Here is a 13,863-nt window from a genome sequence, read left to right as displayed (position 1 = left end):
GGGAAACTCCCTCTTCAACAAGCAACAGGCCTAGCTGTGTTAGGTGGTGAAATAAGCTGAAAACCGGATAAGATTTGGGAATATTGCTGAAACAAGTAAATGAAATTAACAGGAGGCGATTTAAAATTAGGGAGAAATTAACAGAATTAAGTTTGCATAAGAGCTCAGTGTCCCAGAAACAAACAATGTTTAATTTGCATTTACACCATGATTTCCACTTATGGCAAGTATTTTGACCATAGTAACATAACCAAGCTGAAAAATACATTATGGGGTGGGGTGAGGGAGGTGGAGGAAAACAGCAAATATAAGTGATCTTGTTCATTCTAGAATTCAAGCAGAGGTGGCATTTTGTTAAGACTACAAAAGAGAATGAAAGGTTTATTGCGCTGCTAAGAAAAGGGAAAAGAAATCTCACAAACTAGTGTCTTCTTGGATGACCTAATTACATTGAGTATAGCTGAATGTTATATCAAGATGTGTCGTGAAATTCAGCGTCCCAAACATACGATAGGATTTGTGCAGCTCCCCTGCATTCTGACATCAACTTAATTTCAATTAAAATCTTCTCTTGAAAGTTTGCAACTTTTGATCTTTCTATGTGATACAACTGAGAGATTTGGGGAAAAACATGCAGACCAAAGGTGAACCACTCCCCTACCTCATGCTGCAGCACCAGCTCCTTGGTGAATTGAGTGGCATCTTCACTGAATGGCTCCCCTTCCTGGATTCCTGCAGGAGTGTTTCTAGATCCGCGAGGGCACTCGATACCTGAAACAATAAACAGAATGACTGAAATCAAAAGGAAAAATGCCTCAGTTGTGGAATTATTTACTATTCTAAAAAAAACATATACTGCTTGGGCCCTTTGAGTGTAAGAGAAATAGGATAAGAAGTAAACCGTGAGACCCATCAGGCCAGCACTGCTATTCACAAGATCACTGTTGAACTTTTACATCAACTCGACTTTCCCCCATTTCGCTTAATACCTGAAAGCTCTATCACTGTCTGTCTTGAACATACCAAAGGACCGAGCACCCATAACCCTCTGGAGTAGGGAATTACAAAGATACACAACCCTCAAAAGCAGAAAATTCTCATATAAAAATGGTTGGCCTCCTATCTGGAGACAATAACCCCTCATTCTAGATTCTCATGCCAAAAGAGGCAGCCTCTCACACTCTCCACCATACCCTAAAGTGTTTCAGAATTTAATAAGATCACTTCTCATTTTTCTAACCTCGAGAACATGGGTCTCTTCTGATAAGATCGGGTTCACAACCTAGGAATCAATCCAATGAACCTCCACTATGCTCCCTTTAAGGCAAATTTATAATTCCTTAGATAAGGAGAGTGAAACTGTGAACAGCACTGTGCTAAAACTCAAGATACTTAACTAAATCAGTAGTTTGCAGCTTTGGAACTACAGTTCCGGCAGGCCTTTGGACCTCTGCGATGCGCCTGTTAGGAAATCAGCACACATGCGCAGTTAGTTATTTTTAATGTTCTTTAGGCATGGAACCAGCAGCACTGAAGAAAAGGAAGTGAAAGACATGAAACTGATGGTTAGGCGATCGGGAACTAGAGTGCCATTGCAGAGAAGTGTCCCAGGAATCTGGGGAGGGGGTTGGGGGGGGGGGGGTGTGACAACAGGGAGAAGGTCCCAAACAAGATGTTCCCAAATCACAAAGAGGGATAGAAACAGGCACCGAAGAAAGTCCCAGGCGGGGACAAAGCCGGGGATTAGAGATGGATCCCATTGAGTCAAGGTAAGACAGGAGCAGAGGAAAAGGCTCTGATTTGTGGGGAGCAGACTTGAAGCAAAGTTGGTTCAAGTGAAGCCCAGAAAATTTGAGAGAGCAACTGAAGGTTGGTGACTAAGTGCTGTGTGCCATAAAGGCAAAGGTACTCTTTGGAGCAGTGGTGCTTTGCTTGGCACAGCCAGAGATCTGAAGGTTTGCCTGGAAAGTGAAGCGCAAGCGTGCTTCTGAGATCCAGGGAAAAGAATCTTGGAAAGCAAGATTGAAGCCCTGGGGGAGGAATCTTGTTGAAGCCCATCAGAGTGGGAGCGACATTTGGAAAAGAATTCCAACATTACTTCTTCAAAAGATTGGAAACCTCATGAGAAAGACAGAATTTTGGTGAGACCGGTTGGCTTACTGTGTGACATGTGTCTGTGTGGATTGTTCAAAAATCCATAGAATCCGCTTTGGTAGAATCTGTATTTTCCTTTGGAGTGTGTTGTTTTGAACACACTTTGCCAGTTGGTTAGCATGTACTGCATACTAACCCTGAATATTAAAGCACAAGGTGTATATTGTAAAATGTTTCACATTTCCGAATTTTTATGAATGCATCTGTAAAGATATTGCTGGGGTTAAAAGAATAATGTGGGTTTGAATCATTTTCTTGCGTTTGTATTGAGATTGTTCCAACATTAGTCTGGTGCAATACAGTTCATTTTTCTTGTTAAATAAATGTTTTACTGATTAGCACTGCTGCCTTACGGCGCTGAGGACCCGGGTTCGATGCTGGCCCTGGGTCACTGTCCGTGTGGAGTTTGCACATTCTCCTCATGTCTGTGTGGGTCTCACCCCACAACCCAAAGATGTGCAGGGTAGATGGAGTGGCCATGCTAAATTGCCCTTTAACTGGAAAAAAAATAATTGGGTACTCTAAATTTATAAAATCAATAAATGTTTTATTGTTTGTGTTAAAATTTCAGCAGCAGGTCCTGTGAATTTGTAACTTTCCTCCACAGTTTCTAAACACAAAAATTAGGGGGTGGAGTCTCCGTTTCTGAGGTTAAGTGCCGACGGCAACAGAGGATCCGTGGTGTTTCATGACAGGAAAATCGGCGTGAAACCCTCACCGATTCCAGTGAGATGCTAGCACTGGTGTCGTGTGAAACACCCGCGGAACGCGCAGAAAACTGTAAGAGAATCGCCGGGTTGCATATGCACAAGGCTGCCAAGCTGCAGCTGCGCACACCTATACCCCCCACACGCGGACCGATTGCACCGGAAAACATGGCGCCGGCCATGCTAAACCACGTACCCACCTACCCAAACTCCACACCCCACCTCCTGGCCATCTCCCACCACTCCCCCCAGCCCGAGCAGAAGCCCCCCCCCCCTAGCCAGTGGCACAGATCTCAGCCGAGTGTGCTGGTACTGGTCACTGTCCGCAGCCGGCATGTCAGGCTCCCGACCCCTGGGATCACACGTGGCCAGCGCTGTCGGGAACTCGGCCCATCAGAGGCAGAGCATCAAGGGTGAGCTCGCTGGTGACGCTCCAACGGGGTTGTGACTGCGCGTGCCGCGTGTTCCGATGATGCCGATTTGGAGGGGCGGAGCCTCGCGAACCGGCGCCTGCCCTGATTTTGGCGTCGAGAGCCATTCTCTGCCCGATCACCATTCTTGATTTCTGCGTCATGCTACAGAGAATCCCGCCCAGGATCTATCAAGACAGGCTTCACTCTTGGATCTGACTTATCCAGTATTATCAGCTCGGATTGAAACAGAGGCAAGTGTGTGACAAACTGAGTCATGTAAGAAGTCTTACAACACCAGGTTAAAGTCCAACAGGTTTGATTCAAATCATTAGCTTTCAGAGCACTGCTCCTTCCTCAGCTGAATGAAGAGGTAGGTTCCAGAAACATTTATATAGACAAAGTCAAAGATGCAAGACGATACTTTGAATGCGAGCATTTGCAGGTAATTAAGTCTTTACAGAGCCAGAGAGAGAGGTAACCCCCAGGTTAAAGAGGTGTGAATTGTCTCAAGCCAGGACAGCTGGTAGGATTTTGCAAGCCCAGGCCAGATGGTGGGGGGGTGAATGTAATGCGACATGAATCCAAGGTTCACGGATGAACGGACATCGTGCGACAATCGCGAGGCAGGAATGTTCCCTTCCAGTCGGGGAACACTTCAGCAGTCGAGGGCATTCAGCCTCTGATCTTCAGGTACGCGTTCTCCAAGGCGGCCTTCAGGACGCGTGACAACGCAGAATCGCCGAGCAGAAACATATAGCCAAGTTCCGCACACATGAGTACGGTCTCAACCAGGACCTTGGATTCATGGGCTTGCAAAATCCTACCAACTGTCCTGGCTTGAGGCAATTCACACCTCTTTTACCAGGGGTTACCCCTCTATCTGGCTCTGTCAAGACTTAATTACCTGCAAATGCTCGCATTCAAAGTATCGTCTTGCATCTTTGACTTTGTCTATATAAAGTTTCTGGAACCTACCTCTTCATTCAACTGAGGAAGGAGCAGTGCTCCGAAAGCTAGTGATTTGAAACAAACCTGTTGTACTTTAACCTGGTGTTGTAAGACTTATTACTGTGCTCACCCCAGTCCAACGCCGGCATCATAACTGAGCCATGTAACACATCAAAGGCAATCTTTATATCTTAAATATTCTAAATGGTCAAACATGTATTTTTTATTGACATTGAATTCAAGAAGAATGACTGTTCTGATAACAGAAAAATCAGCAAATAGCTGCCCGCCGTATATAATTTGAATATTTATTTCTTTATATCTGATATCTATCTGCTTGTTCAAGTAGATATAGAAGGTCCCAAAGTATTTAGAAAAGAGGAGAATATGCTTTAGGATTGTTGGTTATCAGCAAGCATCAAAAATAGATCAACACCTCTTTGTATCTATGGCCCAACTATGCCATATTTGCCTCACACATGACAACTACAATTCAAAAGAAATTCTCTGGTTGTGAAGGGCCTCGAGAAATCCCGATTACATGAAAAGTGTTAGTATTAGGGTGTTCGGAACTGTAAGGGTCAGTGTAGCCTGGGGAAACACCCACATTTAATAGATTGTCTGATTATCATATTCCTGTTTGTGGGACCTTGCTACTTGCAAACTGGCTACTATGTATCCTACATTACAGTAGTGACAACACTTGAAAAGTGCTTTACTGACAAAGTATTTCAGGTCTCGAAGATTATGAAAGGGGTCATATAAATGAAAGTCTACCTTTCTTTAGCCATGAAAATCACCACAAGAGGTTGACAAGTACAATTTTTAAAACTCATTGTGTCTTTAGCTTCCATCACTAATGCTTCATTTAGGAATAAAACGTTAGGACACAAGGATTAAAACAAAATCCAGGAAAGCCCATCTTTAACAGGAAGTCCATTCCATAAATGCCCAGAAAGATCGGCAGGAGGGTACGGATTTTATTCTATGCCAATTCAGTAGTAAACAGGCAGATCCTCCTTTCTTTCAACGGATAAAATTTAGTCAAAGTTTGGCAGGGCATTAAAAACAAAAATATATGCACCAATCTGCACCACAACATGCTGTAGACAAGCTGGTGAGTTTAGCTGGAATACGTTCAACATCTAATCAAAAACACAGCAGCCAGACTGATGCCATGAACCATAATTGACAATTTTTTACAGCTCAGTCAGTTCAATGTGCAGAGCAGAGATCTGTCGATTGCTTCAAGGAAAGGACTGGTAGAAACACCTATGAGGCAAACAGAACTGTCTGAAACAGAAAATGTAGAAACTGAGAATGTACAATGCTAAGGCGAGAGCTTTAGTGCCTGGAAACTGTGGGAAAAGGAATGCTATTGTTTCAGAAGTGCAAGCATACCTAACTATATAAACTATATAGAAACTAGCAAATTAATGGAAAAAAACATAGCAGCCCTGCTAGGGACCAACTTAACCAGCGGCCCAAATTAAGGGAAATTAGGGATGGGCAATAAATTCTGACCTGGCCAGCGCCACCCACATCCCATGAATGATTTTTTAAAAAGCTGTTTGTGAGTGCTCTGCTCAAAGCAAAAGTGAAACTAAGACTGGATGACATAACACATTTCCCTTCTAATGTCATACTATTCTCCCTGAAAGGTACATTACAACACTTCCTGGTCAATTCCCATGGAGTCCTTGCATTAGGACTTCCATGGGGACCTCAGTGCATCTTCTGGGGTTTGACTATCCTAGACTGGAAGACCTGGACCATTATGGTGAAAAGTAATCAATATAGATGATATCATTTCAGTCAAATGTTATTAAGGCAAAATAATTTTAAAGTGGTAGTTCCTAACCCTTCGGTTAATGGAGTGGATTGTATAAGAAAATGAATTATTATGCAATAAGTAGGAGGTCTAAGTAAGGAATCTGGATCAACGCAGGCTTGGTGGGCCGAAGGGCCTATTTCTGTGCTGTAATGTTCTTTGTTATAGCTGACAAATCAGCGCTTCAGTCATTGCAGGTTCCTTATTGCAGTATCTATGGTTCACAAATGTGTCCTGCACGAATGGTAAACGGAACAATATATAAAGCGTGCATGCTTGGGACAGACCGGGTGAGTAGAATCAGAGTGAGAAAAATAATAATCTAATAATAATCTTTTATTGTCACAAGTAGGCTTACATTAACACTGCAATGAAGTTATTGTGAAAAGCCCCTAGTCGCCACATTCCAGCGCCTGTTCGGGTACACCGTGGGAGAATTCAGAATGTCTAAATGACCTAACAGCACATCTTTCGGGACTTGTGGGATGAACCTGGAGCACCCAGAGGAAACCCACGCAGACTCCGCACAGAGTGACCCAAGCTGGGAACCGAATCGAACCTGGGACCCTGGCGCTGTGAAGCAACAGTGCTAACCACTTTGCTACCGTTCCACCCAAAAAAGAAGGAACCAAAGTACGGCGGGGGGGGTGGGGGTGCACCCAAGCACGATGAGGGGAGGGCCTCTGCCAAACATGCGCGAGGGGGATGCCCCACAAATAAATGAGGGCAGAGTGATGCCCGAGAGAGTGGAGAGAGAGAAAGGAGGAAAGAAGAGATACAGAGAAGGGCATTATGATCTTGGCCTCAGTTGATGTCCACTTTTCAGCAAGATAAAGGAGGAGCGGGAAAGCCGATTTATTTCTTCTTCCCTGGCCTACGCCCTATTGACATCCAATGCAGCCTGGGCATCGGCAGTTTAGTTACACTCAAACTATGGGTCACATACTGCATTTTTCACAACTCAAATTTCATATGAATTTAATAAAAATACTACAGTATCAAAGTTTAAAAGAAATGCATTATTAATACAAATTCTGTCAGAAGTCAGTACTCATCGTAAAATATGACCATCCACTCAAAAGCTCTTTAAAATGAAATGAAAATCTTATTTATTCCTTATAGCAAGTGCAGCATTCCAATCAGTTACCTCCCTCAAGTACCCAATAAACACAAACAAATTGTCCATCCAAACGCAGCTTTCTTAACACAACTTTCAAAGATATCTCCAAGGTGAAAGGAATTAAGCTTAACATTTCTGATACTTTGTAGAACACTTATTTTCTGCAAATCATAAACAGAAGTAAAAGTAATCACAAACAGGCAATATAAATAAGGTCTGACTGGTCCAATGTTGAGGTTTACCTCCAGGGTCATTGCAGCTCCTTCTATCATCAATTTGTTTTAAATTTATAGTACCCAATTCATTTTTTCCAATTAAGGGGCAATTTAGCGTGGCCAATCCACCTAGCCTGCACGTCTTTGGGTTGTAGGGGTGAAACTCACGCAAACACGGGGAGAATGTGCAAACTCCACACGGACAGTGACTCACAGCCCTCGATCATCAATACCCAAGAGCTGCAGAATCAGGAATCTTATTGTTGGGTGCTACAATCAATGCCATGTCCATTGCGTGAGAGGTCACGATATCGAATGAGTTCTTCCATGACCCCTGCAAAACTGACAATGGCATGATGAACCAGAAAATAGGAGCACCTGTGCAGCCATATCGCTTTGCCGAGTTCAATACAAAGAACGTATTCATACTCATTTCAGAAACCTTTCATGGTGACCAAAATTTGCAATATATCCTTGTTTTGGTCTTTTCTTCTTCCTCTTTAGGAAGAGGATATTTAAAAAATTTCCACCCTCTTGTAACTTCTGCAAGGCCTGCCAACACAGACAGACAAATAACCTGCTCCTTACATTCCTATAGCTGCCTCAATAATGCATTGAGATACCGAGATTGGGATTGACAAGGTGCGATCATTATTCTCCAACTGATAAGTCACCTGTATACCTGACATGGCTCCAGGAATGTGCTATATATGTGACACGGGTCAGAGAACTGGACATTGCCAAATGCAGTTATTTGGCAAAGTATTTGTTGTCTAACAATTATAGTTTATAGACAAATCATTATAATAAAATCAAACACCAGAGGCTAATTTCATCAAATGCTTCACTGGTAATCTTTATATTGATAAGAGGGTGGCACAGTGCTAACACTGCTGCCTCACAGCGCTAGGGACCCGTGTTCAATTCCGGCCTCGGGTGACTGTCTGTGTGGAGTTAGCACGTTCACCCTATGTCTGCCTGGATTTCCTCTGGGTGTTGCGGTTTTCTCCCACAGTTCAAAGATGTGCAGGTTAGGTGGATTGGCTATACTAAATTGCCCCTTAGTGTACAAAGATTAGGTGGAGTTACTGGGATTGGTAGGGTGCTCCTTCAAAGAGTCGGTACAGACTTGATGGACCAACTAGCCTCCTTCTGCACAGTAGGGAGTCCATAATTCTAAGATAGGCCCGTGGGCTAAAAATGGGCTGATGGGATTTAATGTCACTACATTTGAGGTAATGCCTTTTGGGATAGAACAGCAGTAATTATATTCTGAGTGGAAGTAAGCCCCATGCAGAGGAACTTGGGGGAATAAGTTCAAAGACCGAAATTTAAAGGCTGAATTTCAGGTTGAAAATAATGGAATTCTAGGTTCAGAATATGAATGTCAAGATGTGATGATGATCCAACATAAAGCCTGTTGTGTACTGCAGGGAATATCCACATGATGGGAAGGTTACTGAGAATTTGGGCAGAGCAGAATGCAGATTCACTTGGGTGCTGCCTGGCATAAGAAAACTGAAAATTTGGTCTTTATTGTTAAGGCAACACAAAGTATTTAAATTATGAAAGGATACGTGAGGATGAATAACATAAGTATGTTTCCAATAGTTGTGGTGTCAAAAACTATGGACAAAGAAACATAATTAAATGCAAGTAATTTAGAACAGAGGAGAGGAAATACATTGTGCAGAGAGATTTGAGGCGGGAACCATTTGCAGGATTAGCGGTTGTGGAAGAAATGCTGCCATTATTTCAAGTTTAGATTACACAGGTGGATGAAGGAAAAGAGATTTGAAGAGACATGGGAATGCAGTGGGTAAATGTGTTTAGGACTATTTGCTCATATGAAGGGTAAACACTAACAGATGGTTAGGCTGAATGGTTGTTTCCATGTTAGAACTCTGATCTACTTTTTTCCCACTCAGTCAGCCTAATTCCGACCTTGGGTAACTGTCTGTGTGGAGTTTGCATGTTCTCCCCGTGTCTGCGTGGGTTTTCTCCGGGCGCTCCAGTTTCCTCCCACAGTCCAAAGATGTGCAGGTTAGGTGGATTGACCAGGATAAATTGCCTCTTTGTCTAAAGGTTAGATTGGGTTACGGGGATCGGATGGAGGAATGGGTCTAGGTTGGGTACTTTTTCAGAGGGCCGGTGCAGATTCGATGGACCGAATGGCCACTTCTGCACTGTAGGAATTCTACGATCTTCTATGATCTCTATGATATCAGGAAGGCAAGAGAACTCACACCAACCATGATACAATCTTTATCTCATTACGAAACAGATTTAGCATGTTTAGTCTCTTAACTGTGCTCAATAATTGAAGGTCGGATACTGTTCACATTACATTTCTCAAACAATTCAAATAATGTAAAAGCAAAATACTGTGGATGCTGGAAATCTGAAATAACTATTGTGTAGAAGGGTCAATGGGCTCAAAAGGTTACCTGTGATTTCTTACCACAGATGCTGCCAGACCGGCTGAGTTTATTCAGCAAATAATGTACTTGCTCTCCCAAAGTTTTCAATGCATCTTGGATCACTGCATGAACGCAACGATCGAATAATATAGCTGGATCGTTCCTGTTTCTCTTTAATGATGCAACTCACTAACCCTATGCATGAGGAAATGAAGCTACCAGTGAGTCAGGTAACTGCAGTGAGCAATTTAACACTGACTACTTTACTGCAGGAAGTTAAGAAGTACACTGTAAAGGAAGTAGCCAGGTTGGCAAAGACAAGGCACTCCTTCCAGATATTTCATTTTAATCTTTCATAGGGCATGGACATTGCTGTTGGTCAGCATTTTTATTAGCCACCCCAAATTATCCTTGAAACCTCCTTTTGAACCGCTGCAATCTATCTGGTGTAGCTACATCCACTGTGCTGTTTGGGAAGGAATTCAGGATTTTGAGTCAGCGACAGTGAAGGAACGATGATATCGTTCAAAGTCAGGATGGTATGTGACTTGCAGGTGGTGGTGTTTCCATACATCTGCTGCATCATGAGGCAGCAGTGCTAACCACTGTGCCACCGTGCCGCCCCTGGCCCCTTTGCTTTCACCATATGGTCCCCTCTTTGACCCACCCCCAAGTCCCCAGCCTTGTGCAAAGCAAACAACCGACTGCAACCCCTCATGTCCCATGTATATAACACATCACCCCAAAGCACCCATAAAATAACAGAAAAAAGTTTCATTCCCAAATCCAAAGATGTGCAGGTTAGGTAGATTGGCCAATCTAAATTGCCCCTTAATTGGAAAAAAAAATAGGATACTCTAAATTTATTAAAAAGAACATGTAAAACATGTTAAGAAAGCTACATATCACATTAAAAATCTTTAACCTGCATTCATTTATTGTCTACAAGACCTTGCTTTCGGCTGTTCCACTTATGTGAACGCTTTCCTTTCGCCTCCAATCTCCCCACCCACCTCCACCCTTCAAATTGCCAAGTCCAAATTTATCAGAAACCAACTATGTAAACTGGTCAGCTGGTAATTGCAATCTGAACTCGAGGTGATTCTATCCTATCTTGCAACCGACAATTTGATAAAAACGACTGATAAATTTAATTCTATTTTTCCATCAGTTGTTATTCCCACCAGTAATTGAATTTTCTAATGCCAAAGGAAAAGAAATCTGAATAGTAAATTATTTTTATTTGCTTAATTCGAGTTTGTGCCTCTCAATATCTTGCTTTTCTTTTTAAGGGTTTCAGCCTCTCAAAGCACAATAACTCAAAATGCATCAGTAGCTGTCAAGGGGCTGATGCCACTCGAGTTATCTCCAAGGTTTCCGCTCTGCTATTTTTTCAAAAAATTATCTTAATTAAAGCTAGAGCACAAATTTGAAAAGCAACACTCGTGTGCGTTTTTAAAAAATAGGTTGCATGTGTGAGGAAGAGAATCAATTCCATATTATTTACAGGTTCTGTGCTTGGCAGACTTCAGCAAATGCAATAACAGGTGAGAGTGAGTGAGAAGTGAGGTCCTGGAGGAGACAAGTTGGGGGGGTCGGAAGCCAGAAAGGAAAAAAAGACAAAGGAGAGAGTCAAAGAAGAGGGCGTGTTTGCAAAGTCTTTGTTTGATAATTTCCCACCTTCTTTCTCACCAAAAAATTATGGGATGTCTGCAGCCAAGTTACTGTCATACAATGGCATCTATCGCTGCCACTTCCCCCACCACTTCTCTCACAGTATTCAGCTTCTCTAGTACTGCTGAAGCAGAACGGCACTTCCATTATAAATGATTTCCAAAGGCTGTTCATCACAAGCACATTTCACCAATTAGCAAGGAAAAGGTATAGAAATGGGATAGACTAACATGCTCTCCTCATAAAATTAAAAGTGCTGATCTGTGCTTCAATAGCCTCAGCCCATCCATCAAGAACTGCATTAACATTAATCTATGCAACTGTTTAACTTGCTATCTCTTCCTATCCCCAATGAGCGGTTGGTATAATTTGACAGGTAGAGGTGCAGGTGTGTGCTACTGATTTATTTCTGCTATTGTCACACATAATCTTTGCACTGAAGACATTGTGCCAACATAATGTTGATGGATTCTTAGAGAAAACAATGGACGGGATTCTCCATCCCACCAGCCCCGTTTTCCAGCGCACGTCTTCCTACCAGCAATGGGATTCCCCGTTCCCGCAGCCGGCCAATGGGGTTTCCCATTGTGGCCAGCCCACGCCGTCGGGAAACCCGCGGGCGTGGGTGCGGTGCCAGCGAAGCGGAGGATCCCGCTGATGGAGAATCCTGCAACACATACTTCGTCCTTTCAGAATTTTCTGATCAGAGATGTTGAAATCATTTTTTCTCCCCCAAGAAAGTGTTCATGACCTCAATTTACAACTGCTTTAACACATATTGAACACACAGTCCAATTATTGGTCAATGATATTTTTCAGCATTTGGCAGAAGAGGCAGAAACCCATGTAAGTCAACAAATTTCATTAAAAGCGACATTAATATCATAACTTGTAGCAAGAATTGTCATGATATTCAGGTAAACATTATAGCACATAGATACATACATACTGATGGACAGATCAACGGACCAATCAACACACACACTACACCACAGCCAATCACAGGCAAGAGCATACACAGTACAAAACAGGGAACACGACACTTCCTGAGCATTCCAGCAGGAGACAGCTCAGGGCACAGAGCTCATAGCAAGCCACTCAGACATCCACCATGTGCTGAGTGCCACTACAAGATAGTATTAGGGATAGGTCCACAGATTCTAGGGTTATGATCGAACCTCAGTAACCAGTTTACCACTGTAAATAAATGTTAGCAATAAAGCTGAGTTGTACCATTCGCAACTTTGTTGGTCCGTCTGTGTAGCAGAGTACCCAACACATCATAGTACCAGGAGTAACTGTGGGATCTACCTATGGATCCTACGGAATCTACCATCCTGCGCCATGGACACCGTCAGCACACCGCACCTGCTACAAGTCGCTGGAAACCTCGTCGTTAATTGGAAGCTGTTCAAACAGCGCTTCCAGCTCTTCCTGGAAGCCAATGAAAAGGAGCGCGCTTCGGACACCAGAAAGATCGCCATCCTCCTCTCCACGGCACGTCAACACGCCATCCATGTCTACAACTCCCTGGTGTTCGCGGAAGGTGAGGACAAGACCAAGTACAAGACAGTCCTTCTCAAACCCGACCAACACTTCAAAGTCGAGGTCAACGAGAGTTTTGAGAGGTATCTCTTCCAGCAGCGCCTGCAGGGTAAGGATGAGCCCTTTCAATCCTTCCTTACGCATCTCCGTATCCTCGCGCAGTCCTGCGGTTACGACACCACCTCCGATTCCATGATTCGGGACCAGATCGTTTTTGAGGTCACCTCGAGCACCCTACGCCAGCAGCTCCTAAAAATAAAAGGCCTCACCCTAGCCTCCGCAATCGAAGCCCGTGTCCTGCATGAAAACACGACTAGCCGCTACTCCCAATTTCAGGTGGCCGAATCGGCGCAGCAGGAGTCCTACACGGCCGGATCGGCGAGGCAGGCGCCCTATGAGGCCGAACGGATCCAGGCGATCGAGTTCCTCCCGGCCCGCGGCCCGGACGAGTGCGGCCATTTCACGCGCTTTTCAAGGCCTCCCCCGTTTGTGCGGGCAAAAACTACATCGACACAGAGGGACGTGATGCGCAGGCGCGCTCGGCGCAAGACCGAATTGCGCATGCGCGGTGGCGCAACGAACGCCATGACGTCACGACGTGCGGCAACTGCAGAGCTGCACATTTAAAGCGGCAATGTCCCGCAAGAACCCGACAATGCCTCCGCTGTGGCAAGATGGGCCACTACGCTGCCTGCTGTCGAGCAGCTCAACCTGCCAATGTTCCCTAATTCCGACAACCTCGCAGGGACGTGCCTAGACGATATCCAGACCAGTGACACAGACGACCGGGACGCCTTCCGTGTTGCAGTCATTGATGGGAACCGGATGTCTCCAGC

At 44.0% G+C, this 13,863-nt stretch overlaps 1 protein-coding gene across 1 annotated transcript in view; it reads right to left on the bottom strand.

The window, feature by feature from the left end:
• snd1 (staphylococcal nuclease and tudor domain containing 1) overlaps positions 1-13,863 on the bottom strand; it is a 1,317,969-nt gene that overhangs the window by 713,868 nt on the left and 590,238 nt on the right. Inside the window, exon 16 of the mRNA XM_072471188.1 lies at positions 662-771. Within this exon, the coding sequence (XP_072327289.1) occupies positions 662-771 (110 nt within the window). The remainder of the gene's footprint in view (positions 1-661; positions 772-13,863) is intronic.

This window comes from Scyliorhinus torazame, chromosome 13 (assembly GCF_047496885.1).
Source record: "Scyliorhinus torazame isolate Kashiwa2021f chromosome 13, sScyTor2.1, whole genome shotgun sequence".
Classification (NCBI taxonomy): domain Eukaryota; kingdom Metazoa; phylum Chordata; class Chondrichthyes; order Carcharhiniformes; family Scyliorhinidae; genus Scyliorhinus; species Scyliorhinus torazame.
This window is presented reverse-complemented; position numbering and strand designations above follow the sequence as displayed.